Genomic DNA, 14,952 nt, shown 5'->3' with positions numbered 1-14,952 from the left:
TTTAGTATGATTTTTAAGTCCTTTCTTTATAAGATAACTAGCCATTACTCGCGCCCTCTTTGCTGAATGATTCCAATTTTTTCAAACATTATTTTCAAAGGTATGATTAAGAAGAGTCCAACATGTGTATGCTTTGCTAGAGCAAGAGGGGCATGAAAGTTTTACACTAGAATAGTTACGTGAGTTTTCTGTTGCGGTAAATAAAGATTTAAGGTTACTCTAACAAATGCCGGAACATCAGCCAGACAACCGGGAACCGTAGGTCTAGGCGGAGAGTCAAACATGCAAAAAAAAATTTTTTTTGCAACGAACTGATACGTTGCCGATCTATTGTCATAATGTTAAAAACAGTTTGCCAAAACATCAGCTAGGTAACTGGGGGACCGTAAGTTTGAGTGAAAAGTGAGTAGTTTGGCTCTCAACTCAGACTTACGGTCCCCGGCTACCTGGCTGATGTTTTCGAAAACTATTTTTAACATTCTGACAAAACATCAACCACGTACCTGTTCGTTTCAAAAAAAAATTTTTTTTTGCATGTTTGACTCTCCGCCCAGACCTACGGTTCCCGGTTGTCTGGCTGATGTTTCGGGATTTGTTAGAGTAACTTTAAATCTTTATTTTTCGGAACAGAAAACTCACGTACCTGTTCGAGAGTAAAACTTACATGTCCCTCTTAGGCTACACTTACAGTAAACTGACTTAGACCACTGCCCTCGATACCACTAGTGGCTTTAGAGGTGGGCGACCGGAGCGACCGCTCGAGGCGCCAGGTTTTCCCGGGCGTCACGCGTTCTAGTTCCATTTATTTTGAATATCTATTGATCTAAAGGAAGACTATACTATGCGTAGGTATTAACTCGCGAATTAGACAAACAGGTTTCGAATAAGCTATTGTAACACAGCAACTGAATTAGCATCCGAACTTGATAAGCAGCTATTTTCCAAACCATATCCGTGATTAATACGCATTAAACGTAGACCGGACGAAGAGGCTACTAATGAACCAATATCTCCAAAAAAAGTTTGAAGTTTGAAGTTTTTTAATGCTATTTTTGACACCATGCTTATATCTGGTGCAAGACTTTTCACGTGGAATTTCTTGTTTAACATAAAAAATAATTAAAATAAAGAAGAACCAATGCAACATTGTTTTCTACATGCAAAAAACGTTAACAATCAATTTTAAATCTGATAGTGGTGAAAATTTCTTGTGCGATGAAGTCTTAGGTTTGCAACACTATCTCGAAGACAGCCAGGCAATGCTTAGTATATTGAAACATTAAAGTTTATCGAAAAGCACAATCTTCAAGAGTTATATCCCATCATCTGAATATCACTGCGTATTCTGTTAATAATATCAGTGACTGTTGCAAGTGGAGAACGCAGTTTTTCTAAACTAAAATTGATCAAAACGTATATTTGCTGCCTACAATATCTCCAACAAGATTAACTAGTTTTCCATTGAAAATCAAGTTGCAGAAAACCTAAATTTGGCCAATTCTATCAGAGTATTTCCTGACAAAAAAGCTAGAAAGTTTTTTTTAAATGTTTTAAAAACATTTGATGACGTGACTGACAGACAGTGTAGATAGATCATGTGTAGATTGCTTATAGAGAATAACTGGGTAAAATATGTTATTATTAACGATAAAATATATTGGATTTTAATGCTAAAAGACTCTATCTAACGATAGAAAAAAGAACTATTGTCAGAACGCTCATAGATACATAAATCTAACGGAAATGTTTGTTTACAATCTTGATACTATACGCATATGTCATAAGCATATAATAAAGCAATTTTGCAATTATTCATCATTTATTTTGAAGTTAAATTATATAAAATGGCATAATAATAATATCTACGGTATGGGTTTGAACTAGAAACTAACCCCCCTCCTCCCGTAAATCCACCACTGACAATTGAATAAACATATTTTTATGATAAACAAAAACTAATAATTCAACAAATTTCCCCCTTTTAGATTCCATATTGATAATTAGAAAAAAAATTACTTTAATTATTGATTACAGTACCCCACAGTTGCATTATCAATCTATTTAATTATAAACCAAATAAAAAATACATATATAACAAGTTATCATTCAAAGTAAAGAAGTGTTGTGCCCTAATATTTATAAGAAGAAACAGTGAAAGTTTCTAATACGAAACAATAATTCTACAATATTTTTTAACGATGTCGATTATGTTCGTTCATGAAAAGTAAATTTTATTTAACTTACTACAACTTTAATTATTATACAAAGGACCCACATGATTGATAGGAAAATGGCTATCTGTGAAACTTTTTCAAACCTCCCGCCCCCAAATGAACTTTAATATATGTGTAGCTTTGATCGACCGTAGCTCGAAAACTAGTCGTTAAAAAATTTTGTGGCCGTGAGAGCTTTTGATCAGAACGATCCGAAGAACATTTTGGGAACGATTTAAAAAAGTTTCACAGAAAGCCTTTTTCCTATCTAATCCTGCGGAGTCCTTTCAATATTATTCATATTAATAAAGTAATTCTCGTTAATGGTAGTTAAAAACTGGAAAGGAATTGCCTTTGTAGAATTTTATCATCTATATATCACAATATCACTCTCATTCCCAGTAAAAGAGGTAATTTGAATGAAAAAGTGTCGGGGTCTCATTGTAATTGTCAATAGTAGAGGTTTCTCACATATGTAGGATCCACCACAGATTATAATTTATTACATAAATAGATAGGCAACTCTACTGAACATCGAATGTTGTCCAAAAAGACCCCTGGAGTGAGGCACTCAAAGTGAACTAATTAAAAAAAAAAAAATGGTGGGAATTAGTGTCACTCAAGTATATTTTGAATAGTCAATACTTTCCGAGTTACTGGCGATTGATATCCGAAGTATTTAACGTCAAAGAGGAAACTGAAAAATTTGAAGTTTTTGAAAAAAGTATATCGCACCCTTTTTAAAGTACTATAAAAAAAACCTTGAAAATGAAAAAGTTTCAGTTCATTTTCACGAAAATTAACGGAGTTGTAATGAAAAGAAAGTTGCTCGTACCTTTTTTTATGTTTTATTCAGCACAAAAACTGATGAATTTACCACGGGAACTAAAATTAATGCTTGCCCCTATCCAATTTACTTTATGTTGAGACTGACAACACACTCAAAAAGTTATATATATTTAAAGTTATATATATTTTTTTAAATATTGCAATTAAAATTCAAATTTAAAAAAAAAATAAATAAATGTCTTTTTCGTTAAATAACTCGAAAAATGATAGTTACAAAAAAACAGTTTTGAAGGTAAAATATTTGATGTTAAAAACTCCAAATTTAAATCGCCAGTAACTCGGAAAGAATTTTTCAAATCTGCTTTCATGACACTTTTTGCTTAAAATTCATCTTTCTATCGATTCCCGTTGTCAATTTCAACACATATTTTTCGCCCCCTGGGGAAAAGCACTACTAGTCTTTGTATAACTTTTGTTTATTGGTGTCATATCTACTTACCGTCAATTTTTCAAGTCAATCGGAGTTATAGGAAAGAATTGAGGTTTACCCTCGTATACTGTACAAAAATAAATCAATTTAAACATCATGAAATAGTAGCCGCTATATTATTACGTCATAGGGCTGTGTAAACTAAAAAGTTTAATTTATAAACAATCATACAAAATATCAGCACATTTGTTTGCGCAGCCAACTGACGTCATGACCATGCTGCAATTAATTATCATTATACGAGTTCTCGTCAAATTTCGTCAAATGTAAAATTTAAATGTATTTTTATGGCACTAATTGATTTAATAAAAACTTTATTGTTTTAGTTGTTTATTAGAATTTAACTGACACACTTTTCAAAAATGAAAGTAATACCTTACTGATTGCTGCAATGTCTGTCGAGATTATAGAGGAATTCAAGCTAATATGTATCTGGGGTACTACACCTTACCCTACTGTTCGAATATCTATATATTTAAAATAAATAATTCACTCGGTTTATTCTTTTTGAACGTAACATTTTAGTGCAGTCGAATAAAAAATAAGTGTGTATATTTATCTGCAACGTTTTGAATTAATAAAAAAAACTTATACGTACCCGGAAATTTTACTTTATATAAACAAAAGAATCAAAGAAAAAAAAATGAAACAATTCCAAAACTATATGATAAAAAAATCTACAACTAATCCAATAACCGTTTACGAGACAATAAAACCATTAAATTATTTATATAATATTTACGGTTTATTTCCAATAAAAATCGAATCAAATAAATTTAAAAAATCATATATCCAAAAACTGTATACATTAATAATATATTTAATATTAATATATATATCATTAACAGAATTTATTAAAATTGAACATACGATATTGAACACAAATATTGTACAAAATGTTGCTTATTTAAATATGACAACAATATTAATTGTACCAGCATTAACTTATATAAATATATTAATAAAATCAAATAAATTAATAAACTTTTATAATTTTATCAATGATGTTGATTGTATATTAAATGAACAATTTTCAATAACACAACAAATTAATTATAAAAAATCATTTAAATATAATTTAATACAATTAATAATATTTATAATTGTAACGGTAATTTCAACACGTAGTAATTGTTTTGTTTTTCATAAACAAATGAATACATGGATTTGTATTTGGATCATTTGTATATGGCCCATATCAATTAATTTAATAAATACGATACAATTTTGTAATTGTAATTATTTAATATTAATGCAATTTAATATTATAAATGAACAAATAAAACAACAATCGATTATTATTAATAATGAAAATATTTTAATAAAAATTAATTTTATTACAATATTATATAATAAATTATATTTAGCACAACAGTTGATTAATCAATATTTTAATATACAATTATTATTAAATATAACAGCAGCGTTTTTATCGTTAACAATACAAATATATTTTTTTATAAGAATTTTTCAAAATAATGATAATGATGAATTTCGAACGTTGTATGCGATTATTAGTTGTACATTTTGGACGTTATTACAAGTATTTATGATTATATTAATTGTGTATAGTTGTTCAACAATTACTGAACAGGTAAATTATGTTTTTATAATTATTTTTAAAATTAACATTTAAATCAGTAGTGAACATGGGCGCCGTCAGGATTACATTTAGGGGGGTGCATCACCACTTGAGTTAGTCATAATAGACTATTTTCTTTTACTTTCGATACCAAATATGAAATATTTATATGAATAGAAAGGTCCTCCTCATCAAAGTTTTCATTTTTACCCCAATTAATTATGAAAAAATTCATAACGGATTGAGATTAAATTCATCCACTCTCCTCCTGGCGCGCATGGTAGTGTAAAACAAAATAATTAGACGAATCGGAAATAATTGATACAAAAGATTTTATTGTTTGGCTTTTGTAGCCTACAAACTATATCCTAGGTTACCTACCTAAATGTAAGAAATACTTACTAATCGATTCGATTATTAAGATGTATTTAAATTTACAACGAATTATTTTTATGAATAATGTAAAATTTTTTATTTCTCTCATTCTAGTTCATATTTTGTAAATAAAAACATTAGTATAAGATTAATGATTAAGTAGCGATTATGCGAAAATACTAGTTTGATTTGGTTCTGTAGTACAGAAATCTACGTGAACTGTAATAATGATTTTGGTTTAGAAAAAATCTTGCTGCTTCATGACACAGTCAGTTCTTTGGAAATTACTGGTTCACAGGACAAAATTAATCTAGTATCTAGGTTGGATCGTTGGAAGTCCAACCTAGGTACAAATAATTAATAAATACTAGGAATATCACCGAGCAAATAATTTAAAAAGTAGCGTGAATCGACAACAGTTAACTGGGTTATATATAAATGGGCCATATTTTTATGAACTAGTTTTTTAACTAGATATGTGCTTAAAACTCGAAAAATAAGTTTTATCGAGAAAAATGCTTCAAGAAAAAAATATTTCACATCGCACATTTCACGCAATTTTTATATTCAACCTGGGCTTTCGGGTTTAATGAAAAGCTCACTTCATAACTGGAAAGAGATAGAAAAAAACTTTAAATTAGAAAGTTATTTCTTATTTAAAAGGTAACATTTTTGGAATCATTTTTTCGATAGTTGCATTTTTAATTATCTTATTTTTCCAAAAATTACTTTAAAAAATTCACAAAATCATTTTGGCTTTTTATTAAAGCACAACTTTCTAATTTAAAGTATTCTTTTTCTACCTCTTATCAGTTATGATTTATGAAGCAGAGTGAGCTAGCTTTTCATTGACACTGAAATTCGAGGTCGAATTTCATATTTTTGAGTTTCAAGCGTATGTCAAGTTAAAAAAAAACGGTATATTAACTTTAGAAAAAAGGCTGGAAGAAAATCGAAAATCATCTTCGAATATTTTTTCAACTTTTCTCAAAAGAAGAAGAATTCTAACAATTCATGTAAGTGGGATAGAAGAACAGAGTCCTGGACCATTTTTCGTGTATAATCAATGTATTTGTCAAATTTAACTGCCCCGGCTGAATATTGTATTCATGTAATCGCTGAACAGATACATAAAGCATTACATTCACGTGAGAGAAATAAAAAATATAGATTTAAAATTTATTAATATGTAATTTTATTTCTAGGCGGATTTATGTGCAATGAATTTACATCGCATGAATATCATGAATGAAGATGTACAAGTTACCAATATGGTAAATTTTTATTTCGGATAATTAATCTGAAATTAGAAAAGTTAAATTAATTATATATATATATATTTTTCTTTTAGATTCAACTGGCCTCTCTTCAAATGCTTCATCAAAAAATTATATATACAGCTTGTGGATTTTTTACAATAGATTATTCGTTATTGCATATGGTAAAGTATACTAATCTTTATTACAAACAATTAACGTAACACATTGTTGCGTGTCAAGGCTATTTTCGTTAAGTCTACCCAGTTGTTACACCTTTTTCATACGTTATTTTAAACTATTTCACGTTATCTAAAAATTTTACTGTTACTGTCACCACTATAATGTTTCTAGTGGCGAGGCAAGAGTTAAATTTGATGTGGGCAAAATATATTTTGCGAGGCCTTCTACTAGCGCACGACGGCATTTTTCATTAAGAAAAAATAATAGAAAAAACAAATAAACGAAAACGACCAATTAAAAATATTTCTCGCCTAATATAGAAAATCCCTAATTTTGACAGGCAGGGATTTCCCGTGACGGTAACGCAACGCCAGCAAGTGTTACTAGACTATATAAAAACAATTAAAAGAACACGTACTTATGTACATCTTTTATTGAAAGTCTTGGTCTCATATTTACATCGTTTAAAAAGAACATTTCATTGCATTAATTTTCAATTATAGGAAATAATTATAAAACTTCAATTGAAAAAAAAAAAAAAAACAACGAAACGCAAAAAACTTTAACTTAATGCAAATATTGCCTACTTTGCAGTGTTAGTAGTTACGTATAGTGTGTCCCCGGATAGAGGTAACTATACTTGTAAATTTTCTTATTTTGCATTTTAAGAAAAAAAAGTCATTCTTTATAAGAAGTTGTGATTATTCTGAAAAGTATGTAGGTATATTTAAAACTTCTTAATAATGTAGCCAAAAATTTGGAATCACTATTTTTATTTTTGGTAAACTACCCTTCTTTTTTATAATTTGGCGAAATGTTACGAAGAAAAGTTACTCGCAATTAACAATTATGACTCTATACAAAATATCAAGAAGATCCGTGTACTATAATTATAGCATCATTTTTTATTTGAACAAAAGCTCTAATTATAAAAAAACGCAAGAAAGAAAATAATAATAAATCAAGAAACATGTACTAGTCGAGATGTATTTTTTTGTAATTTACAAGTATAGTCATCCCTATCCGGGGACACACTGTATATTGAAGTAGATTAGAACTACAATAGAGTTGACAGTTTAATCCATTTACTTTTCTATAAATTGACAGTGGAATAAAACATCATTATTACGGATTATCAAAAATTAAAATGTAAAAGGGGTAAATTCCTAATGAAATCAATCTTGAAAAAATGAAGTATGAATTATAGTAGAATCTCCATAATCAAAACACTCGACTCCATAATCAAGGTCGACCTAATACCGTCTCTTAAATTACAATAAATTAATAAAAATAATAATTGAATTTATTAAAAAAACAAATTATTACAAACTAACAAATTATAAAAAAAAAAATCTTATAATCTTACCTGACTTAAGTATCACAGCTTAAGATTATAAATTGCTAATTAATTAAAACTATTTTTGAGTATCCATAATTAATTGTCCAGTCTTATCTTTAATTCGTACACGCCCACTAGAATACCGTGTTTCTGTAGAACCATCTGGATACAATACTTTCACCGTACCGTCCGGATATTCTCTTCGCTGAACGAAATATCAAATAATTAAATCTTAATAAAGCAAAATTGGATAAGTAAAAGACGAAATATTTTCTTAAAAACTAATTTTGCTGCAAAAGGTTTTCGATCTCTACATTTTGCATTTGCTGGTGCATTTTAGAAAGCTCAAAAAAGCCAAATAAAACCATATCAGAGCGATAGAAACGGTGATTTTTTGTTTAGTTGAAACATTTTAGTTGCAATGTGAGAGAACAATCCAGAAATAACTTAAATAACGTTTTCTGTTATCAGGTTCGATGCATATGTTTTACCCCTTGAAAGCATTTTGGAAAGAATACGATTTTACGGATCACAATGATCAGAAAAAGGTAAACTAAACTAAAAATAGAAAATTATTACTAATGACCCTCTGACATTGTCCATCATCTTGAGTTTAGACACTGTATCATAAATTTGGACGAAAAATTACTTAGTTGTGTAGGAATAAAAAACCAACTACTATGACAAGAACCTAGCAAAATGTCATGACTGAAAACTTTTTGCAGCGAAATGAGGGTGAGGGCCAATCTATGACTATTCTCTCTTCTTACCTTGTGATCCTGGTTGTGAATTTCCTTTTGGCCATTAGGCAATTCAATAATTTTCTCACCATTCACTTTTGTAACGACTACAGTGCCATCTGAATAATACCAAGTTTCATTTCCTTGTGCATCAACAACTTTTTTATATCCGTTCGGGAAATTAACTTCAATACGACCATTTTTAAAGCGTTTTTCAGTTTGACCATTGGAGAATTCCAATTGTTCAAAGCCATCGGGAAAAGTAGTATGAGATGTTTTTGTTTTCGCATAATAATATTTAATAATTCCAGTATTTAAATTCGTCTCCTTTAGATCACCATTGTAATATGTTAATTTTATAATACTTCCATCAGGTGATACGCGTTTTACATTCCCATTTGCATAACGTACTTCTTTGAAGCCATCTGCTAATATTGTTTCGTCTTTTTTAACTAGAAAATAAAATAATTACAAATTATTAAAACCCTACAAATGATTTCCCACGATAATTTTATTCTCATTTTATTCCGGAAATTGTACGGAAAAAACCATGCGAGATAGCTGCATCTAAATTTAAATATCAGCTATAGATAGGCAACGTCGTATTTACTGTTTTGAACCAAGACTAAATAGCATATATCTACCTCTGATCAGGAAGAGGTATAAGCATCCAAAATTGAGATAAATTTCACATATCCTCAATCAGAGCGGAGATATTTAAATTTCGTTCATGGGGTTAGGAAATTGTTTTCCTATCTGCCGATTTGCACAAAGATTAGATCCAATAGAAGAGGAGATACAAGCCCACAAAAATGACTTCGTCACAATCCCAAGATAGTCTTGTCGATATAACTGCCGTTTTGCTCCTGATTTTGATACCTTAATCTCAATCTAGCGCTTTTGTATAGATATATCTCCGCTTAATAAGAGTTAATGAATTGAAACTTTTACAAAATGGCAGTTTTGTGTCTTATCTTTAAAATTAACCTGATTTTGTGACGCAGTCATGTTAAACATAGCCCCTCTAAAACTAAATTTTTTGATAATATCTCCCTTCTGATTGTGATAGATCCAAAAACTAATTGTTGAGTTCAAAAGATTTAAATTTTGTTCATCGGAGTATTCGTTTCCCTTGCTATCTGGCGATTTGCACCAAACTTTGACGCTGTAGGTCCAGTAGGAAGAGAGATTTAAGTTCCCAAAAAGGCAATTTTCAAGCTGTAGTATGACTGGTAGTTTGCTATTTTTCTACACCCCCTCTAATAGAAGGGGAGCCCGAGGAGATTTGGGGAGTAGCTCGAGGGCTTCAGATTAACATATGAGGAGTTTCTTGAACCTTCCTGAGTACCTCCACCAAATATATTAGGCTTTAATATAGGGAATCGCGCAGGGCAGACGATCAGTTTAGTAAAAAAAAATCGATCGGTGAATTAACTCGAATGTGCCAGATAAAGAAAGATATGGTGGGTTAATTACTTGCTAAAAAGTATATAATTCAATAATCTGACGATTTAAGTGTGACGGAAGAAAATGGGAGGCTTGCAAAGTTGCAGAAAAAAAACAACATTACCTGTTGTAATTGAAGCGCGGTCAAATTTTTTTGATTTTGAAGGAAAAATTTCAATGAATAGGAAAAACATATAATTCACAAAAAACACGATTTTCGCAAGCCACAGCCTCATAAATCGCAAAAATAGTTTTACGCGAGAAATGTCAAAAGAGTGTTATATTTTATAGTGATGTACCGGATACGATCAGATTCGCGGATACGGATCTTAATTATATACTCAAGGAATAACTTTTTCATTTAAGCTTTTGTTCTATCTCTAACTGTTTACAAGATTGATACTTTTTCATTTGATTGAATGGGCAAAAAAATTCTATTTTAAAATTGGCATATCTCGGTCAATTTTGAAGCTAGAAAGTCGAAAAAAAAATGTGCACATAATTTGTAAAAAACTGATTAAAAATGCCTAACTACCCCCAAAAAGGGGGTTAGGCGTGCCTCTGAGAGGTCGACTTTTTGGTAGGATGCTTTTACAACCTAATAAACAACTGTGCAAAATTTCAAAGATGCATCAATTTTTTTCTTTTAGATATTTAGTTTCATTGTACTGGTGAAAAAAATGAATTTACCTGTTGGAAGTTCAGCCGTATAAGGTTTATTTGTTGGATATGAATTAATATTCATACTTTTAAACTTTCCAAATGTTTTTTCATACACGTCTTCAATATCATTTAAATTCGAACCACGTGCACTATCAAACTGTGATCGACTACTACTTGGAAGGCCACCCTCATGTAATTTTTCCCTATATGTAGAAGGATTCACACTACTTCGAAATGTTTCAAAACCAGTATCGCGTGTTTCAGGTTTCGAGGATACATCTCTAAATGTGGGATTCATTGAACTACGATATGATTCAAAGCCAGTATCACGATTATCCGCTGAATGCTTATTCGATGTCACACAATAATCACTTTCCTTATAAGCCCTTGCATAACTTTCAAAACGTGGTGAAACTTCTTTTTGTTTGGTTTCATCCGCTTTATTTGAAAGTCTTTTCGACGACATATTTCCATAATTAAAATCATTTTCCTTGTAATCATTGTCTTCATACCGTACATTTTCATTTTCTTTAGCTTTTTCTGGAAAATATGAATGTTTTGAGTTTGGATACATTGTTTTAAAAAGTGTTTTGTGTATTTCCGATCTTTTTGGTTCTTCGCCTTCACTTTCATCACCACTTGATTGATTTGCTTGAGTATATTCTTCTGACGATGATTCATCTTCACTCTCTGAAGAAGATGAAAGTTGTTTTTCTGTTTTTTTGTGTATATTTTGTGAAGTTTGTTTATCTAATTTTTCTAAATTTTTTAATTGTGTTTGAGCCAAAGCTTTTGGTAATATTTTTGATATATTTTTATTAATTTCATGTAAAACTTTTGTATTTGAAATTCCCGCTTGTCGTTTTTGTATATTCGATAGTCGACGATTCTCCTTTTGTAATTTTTCAATTTCTTTTTTCGCATTATTTAATTCTTTTTCTAACGTACGTATTTGTGTACGTAATCGAGCTTGAGTAGCTCCATTTTTGCTTTCTTTAACTTTAAGTTCTTCTTTTAATGTTCGTATTTCATCTTTGAGAGCAACAATTTCCTCACGTTCTTTTCGATTTGGTTGATTTTTTGTATCTTTGACATATTTTTCAAACACCATTTTTTCACGAGCTATTTTACGTTTTTCATCTTCTAAATATTTATCAATACGTATTTTTTCATCAGCTAATAATTTTTCTTTTTCAGTTTTTTCTTTCAATAGAACACGTTTTAAATGATCATATTCTTGACGACGTTTTATTAAGTTAGAATTCTCTTTTCGAAATGTTTGTATTTCACTTTCAAGTTCTAATAAACGTTTTTTTAATAGATCACTCTTAAACTCTACATCATCAACTGCGGAATCTGACGTTTCATTTGCGCTACGCATTTGTTCAATTGCTTCATCAATAGCCACTTGATTATTCGCTGTTTCAGTGTTTACTAAATTATTTTCAAAATTTGGTTCGCTTTTATCATCATCATGTTCTTCTGATGTATCCGACCATTCTATTTGATCTTGATAATTTTCAGGACTATTTGAACGAGAACTCTCTTCTGAATTCCGTGTATCATCAATACCATCTTCAAAGCGGACATGTAAACTTTTATCCTCTTCGTTTTCATCATAAAGTTTCCGTTGACTTTTAACTGGTGATATTGGAGGCGTTTGTTCATTTTGTTCGGCAATTCCTAATTGAGATTTTAACAGTCTCTCTAATTTTGGTGTGGAATTATCGGGTAAATTTTTTAGCGCGGAACTTGTAGAACAAAACGAACCGTTTAATGCTTTTTCTTCTAAAAGTTCAAAAATTTTTAATTCTTCACGATCACGTTTTATTTTTAATTCTTCTAATAATTTCTCGTAAGAATCTTTAGTTATTACCGGATACGGTTGTGGATTAGGACGTTCTAATTTATCGGGGGATTTAAAATTACTTGTTGGTGATTTAACTGAACACGATACACTTTTCCATACAGGTTCAATTTTCCTTTTAACGTCAGGTTTTTTATATATTTGTTTAGGTTCAGTTGATTTTGGTGTTGGTTTTCTTTGAAATTTAGTACGATTCTTTAAAATATCATCCTTGGACATACGAAAGCGAGATAGACCAGCCCCCCTTTTCAAATATTGAAATTTGGGTCGATCTGATATTTCTACTGGAGCACTCATTACAGATTTTTCTACTGGAATAGTTTGTTTAATAGAATTGATCGGAATTTCATCAAAATTTAGTTGACTCACTGACACATTTGCTTGATTTTGTTCAGTTAAGTTTGTACATTCTTGAAATGTTGACAAATCATTCTTGGAATCTGCTCTTATTTCGTCAGTCGAACTTTGAGGAATATGAGATGATTGATCGGTTTCCGCGGTTTTATTATCATAATGACAACTTGAGTCTGACACTGATGACGTAAAAGATGAATTATTTGTTAATTCGAAAGCTTCACACATACGCCGTTGTTCGGTAGATAAAACTTCACGTTGTTGAGCTTGACGTTTTTTTAAACGCTCTTCTTGTTCAGTTTGCCAACGCTTTAATTCTTCTAGTCGTGCAAGAATGTTGCTTGGTGAAAATGATAATTTTCTAGAAGAATATTCATATAAAAAGTAAATATTTTATGTTTTAATTTTTTGTTTAACTTACGTTGGAGTCTCCATTTCATTTTGAAAACACAAGAGTTTTTTTAAATTGATAAACTCCCAACTTTAAGTTTTGTTTGTATTTGTCAATTTCAAAAATCACAGTTTAAACACTACAACAAAATAAAATAGCACCAAATATTTTTTATAAAAATCTTATCATAGACGTCTATAAAAAATTGACTGCTATGAATGACCAAGAGTGGTATTATCCTATGGCTATTGAGAACTGACATGGAGGCGTGGCTTAAAAAACATGTCAGAAAATAACTTACACTTTTAAATGTTTAACCCTTTTGATAGTTAAAAAAACGTTAAAAAATTTTTTTCGTTTTTTATTCGTCGTTTGTTGATGAAAATTTATTTATAATTAATGTGGACTTTAATGAAAATTACATAAAAATAATGTTCAAAGCTTTAAAGTTGGGTTTTTTTGAACGATTATTACATGAGGCGTGTTTACTCAAAAACAAAGATATATAAAATATATACTAAATTTCATGTGAATCGTTGGAACCGTTTCCGAGAGAAAGCGACGTTTTCTAAAAATGAGACCTAGCTAGATCGATTTTTCGCTCCAATTATATTTATTTAATTTTATATTTATTAAATTAAATAATTATATTTTGAAGCAATATAATAGCATCACTTCCCCAAAATATAAAATTTGTGAAAATTTCTTTAAGTATTTCTATTTTCTCAGTGTTTGTATTTTCTTATTTTTAGATATTAGCAGCAGTTACCACATACATAGTAATTCTTGTTCAATTTGATGTACCAGATTCACAAACTAATGTTTTACCGAGTTCAAACTTAAATATAACAATAACTTAAGTAAGTTGTGGCATATGGCAAGAGACATTAGCTATGATCAACTAAAAGGGAGTGAAAAAAGACCTTCAAACAGCTCGATTTTCAATTCGATAATCGAAGAAATATGCTTCGTTATTGATTATTTTTGAGGAGTACGCTAAATAATTATATACAAAATTTCCAAAATAATTTTATTACAAAAAATAAATTATATCACAGATATGGTACAGTATTGTTATTAAATTAAAATTACAATCCACAGCCATATAATAGACCGCGCCTACAACAAAGCTATCGCTATAAAAAAACAATTGAATGTGTACCTAATATTATTTTCTGGTTATGGTCAATGTTCTTTTACTTTTAATATTACTTTTTGGCTATGGCCACTGATCTTTTACTTTTATTGAACTCTGTTTTCATAA

The 14,952-nt window shown here is 29.9% G+C and overlaps 1 protein-coding gene across 1 annotated transcript; it reads right to left on the bottom strand.

The window, feature by feature from the left end:
* Positions 1-6,475: 6,475 nt before the first annotated feature.
* On the bottom strand, positions 6,476-13,770 carry LOC123299856 (centromere protein J). The gene is made up of 5 exons (XM_044882248.1): positions 13,719-13,770; positions 11,104-13,658; positions 8,998-9,419; positions 8,255-8,432; positions 6,476-6,749 (listed from the first exon to the last, which is right to left on the bottom strand). Exons 1-4 carry the CDS (start codon positions 13,730-13,732, stop codon positions 8,304-8,306), a joined length of 3,120 nt encoding a protein of 1,039 aa, XP_044738183.1. The 5' UTR covers positions 13,733-13,770; the 3' UTR covers positions 6,476-6,749; positions 8,255-8,303.
* Between the last annotated feature and the right edge of the window lie 1,182 nt (positions 13,771-14,952).

The sequence above is a fragment of the Chrysoperla carnea genome, chromosome 5, assembly GCF_905475395.1.
Source record: "Chrysoperla carnea chromosome 5, inChrCarn1.1, whole genome shotgun sequence".
Taxonomy (NCBI): Eukaryota; Metazoa; Arthropoda; class Insecta; order Neuroptera; family Chrysopidae; genus Chrysoperla; species Chrysoperla carnea.
Note: the sequence above shows the minus strand (reverse complement) of the source record. Positions and strands in the feature narration are given on the sequence as shown.

Excerpts from the sequence above, each read along its gene's own strand:
- LOC123299856 (XM_044882248.1), bottom strand. Across the intron at positions 9,420-11,103 it reads TACGGCTGAACTTCCAACAG|TTAAAAAAGACGAAACAATA; the intron begins GTAAATTCATTT and ends TTTATTTTCTAG. Across the intron at positions 8,433-8,997 it reads TTCACAACCAGGATCACAAG|CGAAGAGAATATCCGGACGG; the intron begins GTAAGAAGAGAG and ends TATTTCGTTCAG.